An 8349-nucleotide genomic window follows, 5' to 3' on the forward strand; every position below is an offset into this window, starting at 1 on the left:
ACTTATCTTCATGGCTCAATTCTTTCCGAAACTTTAATCCGTTGATTACTTAATCCACATTCATTTAGCTAATTAATTATTCAGATTCATCTTGCACCTAAATTAACCGACTACTGAATTTGATAACCTTGACTCGTCTTTTTTTTTCTCTATGCATGTCATAGAGTAAAGTTTAGAACTTATATAATCTATAAAATAAGAAGTAGCTTAATTTAAAAAAGAAAAGGAGCTAATACGAATTGGTCGCTCCAAAGTAACAATACCACATTTAAGTGACAGGCTCTGGCAATTCTCCTCCCGTGGGATTCGAACCTGTGACCAAGAGGTTAGTTTTCCTCTTTTTAACCAACTGAGCCAACCCTTGCGGGCGGGCTTTTTAATCTTTGAGACCACTTAATTAATTTTTGAGAAAAAAAATTCTTTATAACAAATGAACTAAAAAATTAACCACATTTTAATTTAGAAATTTATGTCGCAGGAACAAAAAAGAACTAAAATTAAGAGTTACGACGAGTCATCAAAATCACAATAGTTTTGACCATTTTGAACAATAGTTTTCTTGCAAGTACAGAGACTTTTTATAGTCAAATAATCAAACAATTCACTAAAAAATTCATATAATATAAAATCAAAAATAGTTATAAAAATTATATCATCATAAAGTACATATATCTAGTAATTTTCAGTTTCTCAGAATAAGGAAATGATAATTTTTATTCAACGTTAAATCTGAGTCAATCTATATGCAAAAGGTTAAATAATAATAAATTATAAAAAAATTGAGACGAACTGAGGAGGAAAAATTGAGATAACAACTCAAAATCTGGTGTTACAATGCGAGAAAGATTTGGCGTATGTAACTTAATTGTCTATCATATTCTTTAGCATAAATGTACATCTTATGTCCCTTTTGTTCAACCATATTTTTTAACAATCAAGCCTGTATACATGTTCCATACGTCTCGACCTAGAATTAATTTTTAATTAGAGATCTTCTGCATTAGCCTACTTAATTTGATAGTAATATCAATTAGTGTATCACAAGACAGGAAAATAATTTAACCAATCCAATCATATATAGTTGTCATGCAATGAATACATGGTCCCGCTCGCTACCTCAATGACCATGATGTTATATATACTCACTACATCCCCTTGTTCGAGTAATGTTCAAGAGATTATCTTAGAATACTTACATGAAATACATGTGATTTTTTGTATATAAAATATTAAGGGTGTTTTTATAAATGTACATAATTTTGTATAATTAAAGTAATATCCTTGTATTTTTATATAATTTTTTTTATCTCGAAAAATTTAATTGAATTAACCTCAGAAATATTATTCTATTTTATGTAAAGGAATTGATACATTTTCTGAGAATTTCAAATAGTATTTTTTTTATAAATTATTTTAAATTTTTTCTTTTACTTAAAAAAATATTTAATTATTTATTTCAAAAAAAATATTAAAATAAGTTATAAAATTATATTTTACATATATCTTACCATGCCTGTCAATCAGTAAAAAAACTCTAAAGATCGAGAGGTATAGTCTGTATAGAAGTATCAAGGTTCATCGCTGTACGTAAATGTCAAGAATCATGCACTTACATTATTGTTTGTAGGTAGGTTTGTCTTTATTATTTAGTGTACGACAAAACGTGAATGTTCAATTCGCAAGAATTTAGTTGTCGACTTTTATTTATATTTTTTTGAAATAAAAGACTAAAATTAATCAATTAATGCGCGGATGTGTGTACTGTATGTGTGAACAATATGCAAGTGTGTGAACCTGCAGACATATATGTAATGTAAGTGACCAAAGTGTGAACAAAGTTAGGCGCGTTAGAGTAGTGGTCGGTATTTGAGTGGAGGAGCTGGAAGTTTTATAAATAAGGTCGATAAGTTGAGCTAAAGAGTTGGAACATTGCATGAGTAATAGATTTTAGAAGTATGGGAGAGTTGGAGGAAAATAAGAAACATTTGAGCTCTTCTTGGTTTTGTTGTACCACAAAATGCTTTCCTATTTCAAAAACCTCGTCTTCAAAGGAACAAACTTGTGATAATCAGTTTTCAGAAACAACCCCAAGAAAGCCCGGTGGATGGAAATCCATGCCTTACATCTTAGGTCTCTCTCTCTCTCTCTCTCTCTCTCTCTCTCTCTCTCTCTCTCTCTCTCTCTCTCTCTCTCTCTCTCTCTCTCTCCCCCTCTCTCTCTCTCCCCCTCTCTCTCCCCCTCTCTCTCCCCCTCTCTCTCTCTCTCTCTCTCTCTCTCTCTCCCCCTCCCCCTCCCTCTCCCGCTCCCCCTCCCCCTCCCTCTAACACACTCCATCTCTCTCTGATCTCTCTCTCTCTCTCTCTCTCCTCCTCTCCCTCTCTCTCTCTCAATATTGATCAAGTAGCATATTTTAACGTTTTCTGTGAAAATAAATGTACAGGGAATGAGACATTTGAGAGATTAGCATCAATTGGATTGCAGGCCAACTTTACAGTGTTCTTGCTGACACAATTTCATATGGACCAAGTGGAAGCTTCAAATGTTATAAACATTTGGTCTGGCATCTCAAACTTTGCACCTCTTCTCGGTGCATTCGTCTCTGATGCCTACGTCGGCAGGTTTCGGACCATCGCTTTCTCCTCATTCGCTTCACTTCTGGTACATCCATATACACCGGTTTACTTCTATTATAAATTTAAATATTCACGCACTCATCTATCACCTCTAATCCTAAGCTCTTAATTATCATCAAAATGACCTACTTCAACACAAACATGTTACCTAGACTTTAATAGAACGATCCTTTATATACATTCCTGTCACACGGAATTATCAGTAACTGAGGAAATGCGTAAATCAGTGAAACGTGGCTCACTTTTGTACGTTCCGGCAACAAAATTAACTGCGGTTTACACCAGTGGGATCCACTAGGACCACACACCACCACCTTTGTGTCTGCAGTTCAAGCTGGTACGTAAGTTAAATGCATGTACTAACTGTAATGGCCTAATGGGCACGTATATCAACAATTCAACAGAAAGCTTCTCTAAGAGCAATTCTAAACATCCGTTAAAAGGGGCCAATTTCGTCGCATAATTAAAAATATTATATTTTAAATTCTTTCTCTTTCATATCATTTTTATCACATTTCTTTCAAAAAACACTTCAATAGTTGACACCCTAAAATGTCAAATTCATTAATTCAATAAAAAAATACTTAATAAAAATATATTATAGAAATGATATATTATGCATCATTAGAACCACATTGATATCACAAATGAAATTGACAACCTATTTTATGGGATGTGAACTTTTTATACCCAAGTTGGCACCGCATACCAACTAATTTGACACCCTTATAACATCACTCGATTCCAATAAAATGTTAATAATCCAAATGAAATGTCGTATGGCGTTAAAAAAGATGTAACAAGTGATTTTGTGGTGTACGAGGGAATCTATCGTGCTACAATATACAGGCTAATAGGTATCTATTTAAAGTTTGAATCCAAACTTTGTAGGGCCTACCAATTGACCATTTGCCTTTTCCGGAGAGGGATGTTACTATTTCTCTGTACTATTTTTTATTTTAATTGTCTCTTATTTTTCGGTATATATCTCTTGATCGTATAACAAAAATTATTATTTTTAATTTTTTTTATTAATAAAAGTTGAAGTGATATATTTTTATTAAAAAAAATGTTTTTGAAAATTATTATTTTAACTATGCAGTAAAATCATTTAGAAATGAGTGCAGAAAAATAAAGCTGCCATTAAAAAGAAACAGGACAGTTATACCTCGGTAAAGTGTTTTTGCATTCCATAAAAATGTTATTCTCTCCGTCCCTAAAAACGCTTCTTGTTTGTCTTGGACACGTTTGTCAATGCATACTTTTGATTGTTATTATCTTTAATTTCGTATTAATATTAAATATAAAAATTTAATTGTATTAAAGTACTCGTAAATACGAATCCAACAAAATCACTCATGACTATATTTGATCTTATAGATTCGACGTAAATTAATAATCAATCGCTTACTATAAATAGTGTAAAAAGTCAAAACAGACAATGTTTTTTTGGGACGGAGGGAGTAATTTACACGTATCTAATGTGCCACTGTATCACTTTTTTTAAGTGACGTGATTATTAGTTAATGTTGTTTAATCAATGATAAACAGGGAATGGTGACAATGGTTCTAGTTGTCTCTATACCTCAGCTGCATCCTCCACATTGCACCACAGAACAAACCCGTCTGGATCAATGCAAGGGCCCCACCAGTTCTCAATTTGGTTTTCTAGTCCTCGGATTAGGATTTTTAACCGTCGGCTCAGCCGGAATCAGACCATGCAGCCTCCCCTTTGGTTTAGATCAATTTGATCCCACTACAGATGAAGGAAGAAAAGGAATTAACAGCTTTTTTAATTGGTATTATGCAACTTTCACTATAGTCCTCATCATTGCCCTAACTGTTGTTGTCTACATTCAAGACTCCGTGAGTTGGATTCTTGGTTTCGGAATCCCTACCGGATTAATGGTCTGCTCTATAATATTGTTCTTTGTTGGAACAAAGATGTACATTTACGTCAAGCCGGAGGGCAGTGTTTTTTCCGGCATTGGGGAAAGCCTTGTGGTGGCTTACAAGAAGCGTAAACTTGAGTATCCCGTGGACGATAAAATTGTCGGCGTTTACTATGATCCACCACTTGCGGGAAGCTTCAAGTACTCAAAGTTACCTCTGACCAACAAGTTCAGGTACTGTGTATGTATTTATGCATGTCTAGGTCCAGTAGAAACCTAATATTTAAAATAGCCGGGACTAAAATGAAAAAGCGTCAATATTTTAATGTTAGATGGAGCTTATTAATCTTTTTTACTAATTTCAGCTAAAGTTAGTATTTTTATTCAGCCGAGACTTTAGCCTAGTTTTTCTTTCGTTTGATGGTCACCTTATAAGATGAGCTCGTTTACAATGTGGTCCTAGTATAATTAATCTTTTCAAGTAACTTTCCCACCTTAAATTCAAAAAGTAGTTGTCTAATTTGAACCTAACATGTGGTAGTGTGGTTAAGTATTTATCATTCTATATGTTTAATAAAACAGTTAGAATGTCTTATCAACTACAGATAACATTGCAATACGTGGTGACTTTACTTTGGTTACGTGTACGGTTGTTTTTAACTTACATTTTGAGCACTGCAACCCGAATTAAATTAAATTAGAGGTTTTATAATTTTAATTTGTTTTGATTGATCAACACTTTCTAATAATATTGAACCCCTGCATTTAAAACAAATACACCAATTAAAACATTCCAAATTTTATAAATTTTAATTATTAACATGGGCTCACTGCACACCTAAACAAAACATTTCTCGCTATGCACTGCAATCAATTAAGGAATCATCGGTGTCATGTACGTGTTAGCTGAATACTCTTCCATTAGTGTGATATAAAAATTAAATTTAATTCCCCATCATCTATTTCGAATATATATTACTGCTTGTAGTTGGCGGATTATACGAATTTGTGAAATAATCCGAAATACTCATATTTATACTTTGTAGGTGACAAATTATTTGAATTTGTATTTTAGATAACAAATTTTAATTGGGTTTTAAAATCTGTCACAATATGAACTTATGTCATAATTCGAAATACTCGTATTGCTACTTGTAGATGACAGATTATATGAATCTTTGTCATAATTTGGAGTTTTAGACAACGGACTTTAAATAGGCTTTAATCCATCAAGATAAGAAAATATTTAGTATAGACGAAATAATTGACATTTTTTGTTGATGCAGGTTCTTAAACAAAGCTGCAATGATATTAGAAGGTGAAGTACAGCCTGATGGTTCAAAAACAAATCCATGGCAACTATGTAGCATTCAACAAATTGAAGAAGTTAAATGCCTAATTAAAGTTATCCCAATATGGGCTTCTGGTATCATTACTTTCTTGGCAATGGCACAACAAACCACATTCACAGTCAACCAAGCTCTGAAAATGGATAGACATCTGGGTCCAAATTTCCAAATTCCAGCTGGAACCTTATCTGTCATATCCATGATCACGTTAGGGTTATGGATACCATTCTATGATCGTTTTCTCGTCCCATTCCTCCGAAAGATCACGAAAATCGAAGGTGGAATTACATTACTCCAAAGAATCGGAATCGGGATAGTTTGCTCAATTTTGTCTATGGTTGTTGCTGGGATTTTTGAGAGAATGAGAAGAAACTCGGCTATCAAACATGGCGATGCTGATGGGATTGCACCGATTTCAGTAATGTGGCTTGCGCCGCAACTTATATTGATGGGATTCTCGGAAGCGTTCAACATTATTGGACAGATCGAGTTTTATTACAAAGAGTTTCCGGAGAGTATGAGAAGTTTGGCTAACTCGCTGTTTTTTGTAACGGTGGCAGGGTCGAATTATCTTAGCACCATTTTTGTGACTGTGGTGCACAATTCTACGGCTAAAAACGGAAAGCCGGATTGGTTAACTAAGAATATTAATGAGGGGAAAGTGGATTACTTCTACTATTTTATTGCAGTTTTAGGGGTTGTTAATATGGTTTATTTTCTGATCGTTTCTCGGACTTATTGCTACACTAGCAACAATGTTCTCGGGGGAGAAGAAGTTAAAGAGTATGATGTTGAGCTGAATGATGTCAAGAAATGAAAGGCTAAATTTGGTCAAGAAAATCAATCGTTGGCAACCATTCATCAGCTATAATTTAACGCGGAGAGCAGAAAATCATGGAGGTGGTGATAAACGCAGATAGAATACGAGACCCTCTGAATTCAAAAAAAAATCTGCAGACAGCTGAGGAGAGACCATAAGAATGATTCTGATGAGAAATTATAACATATAGATGCTTGCAGGAATTGATTTCCAAGATATGGACCATTTGGTCAATTAGTTAAATAAGTGTAATCACTAAACAGGAACCATATGAATATATATAGTACTAAGTATATATAAGTTGTTAATGTTATATCAGTTCCTTGCACCAGGAAGCTTTCGTATTGAGCTAACTACGGCGTAAAGGAGCTAAATTGTTTGTGAGCTACTCGAGCTCGCCTCATAAGAAATTCGAATTCGGCTTGAAAATAATCGAGCCGAGCTCGAGGTCGAGTTTTTCTAATTTTTAACCGAGCCGAACTCGAACTTCAAATTATTTGGCTCGTAAGATTTGCGAGCCTTATCGAACCTCTATTATTTTTAAATTTTTTATTATAAATATTTTTTTATATAAATATTTAATATTTTTTATATATTATTTATTTATTATCGAGTCGGACTCGAGCTGAACTCAAACCAAACCGATCATATTTCGAATTTTTGTTAATATTTAGTGAATTAATACGAGCTTTCGAGCCGAACTCAAACCAACCAAACATTTTATGAGCCGAGTTTCGAACTTGAAATTAAAGGTTCGGTCGAGATCGAATTCGAGTTCGAAATCGAATTATTTTAATCGAGTTCGAGCCGAGCCTAGTCGAAGACTCGGCTCGGCTCGGCTCGATTACACCGCTAACTAAGTACTACACTTGTCAATTCATAATATTTTCAAGGAGTACAATAATTAACAGATGACATTAGATACACAGTAATAAAATCGCACACCAACTGCTGCACAAAAAAAAGACAGTCATGACAAAATTCAACGCATGCGTTCAGATCAATTCATGTAACTCACCGGCCATATTAAATTATTGTAAGTTTCATAAAAATCTAAACTTTTTTACAGAAATTATAGAATGTGAAGTTTAAAAGAGTTTGAACTACTTGCTTCAAGTATATAATTCAAATGGAGATAACTGGTATGTCGGCCATTTACACACCTATATATATCACTCTATTCGGTGGACTGTAGATGATAAACGTAAGACGACAATAATGCCGAATTGATGAGAAGGTGTGAATAGGATCACAGGATTTTCTTATATGGAGTGCGAAAAACTCGATCATGGATCGATATATTCTTATTTTTCATGATTGTACGTTGGTTTTTCACCACCTGAAACCAAACTTTTAATCTTCTGCAAGTGATTAAGAACTCAATCAGTGCGTGTAACACTTTGTTGGTTTTGTTTTTCACTTTTTAGATTTAGAAGATTCGGTAATAAAGATTTTGTTTTTCACTTTTTAGATTTAGAAGATTCGGTACCTTTTGCTGCATTTTGTGGTCTATATCTACTTGGACGTACTTAGAAACGAGGAAGTGCGATGGACCAATGTTTCATGTAAGAGTTTCAATCAAATTCCACCTTTACTTTCTCTCACAGCCAAATTGATAATCGGAGACATAGGCATGAACAAATAGAATACTTTCT

At 33.8% G+C, this 8349-nt stretch overlaps 1 protein-coding gene across 1 annotated transcript; it reads left to right on the plus strand.

Moving 5' to 3' along the window:
- The first annotated feature begins 1850 nt into the window (after window positions 1–1850).
- Window positions 1851–7007, plus strand: LOC141713546 (protein NRT1/ PTR FAMILY 2.13-like). Its single transcript, XM_074517012.1, has 4 exons — window positions 1851–2130; window positions 2441–2658; window positions 4185–4759; window positions 5812–7007. The coding sequence occupies exons 1-4, from the start codon at window positions 1956–1958 to the stop codon at window positions 6689–6691; spliced, it is 1848 nt and encodes a 615-aa protein (XP_074373113.1). The 5' UTR covers window positions 1851–1955; the 3' UTR covers window positions 6692–7007.
- Window positions 7008–8349: the final 1342 nt, after the last annotated feature.

This window comes from Apium graveolens, chromosome 3, assembly GCF_009905375.1.
Source record: "Apium graveolens cultivar Ventura chromosome 3, ASM990537v1, whole genome shotgun sequence".
NCBI classification, from domain to species: domain Eukaryota; kingdom Viridiplantae; phylum Streptophyta; class Magnoliopsida; order Apiales; family Apiaceae; genus Apium; species Apium graveolens.

Coding starts and splice junctions, on each gene's coding strand:
- LOC141713546 (XM_074517012.1), top strand. CDS start 1,956: ATGGGAGAGTTGGAGGAAAATAAGAAACATTTGAGCTCTTCTTGGTTT. Junction 2,131..2,440: donor ATCCATGCCTTACATCTTAG/GTCTCTCTCTCT, acceptor ATAAATGTACAG/GGAATGAGACATTTGAGAGA. Junction 4,760..5,811: donor CCTCTGACCAACAAGTTCAG/GTACTGTGTATG, acceptor TTGTTGATGCAG/GTTCTTAAACAAAGCTGCAA.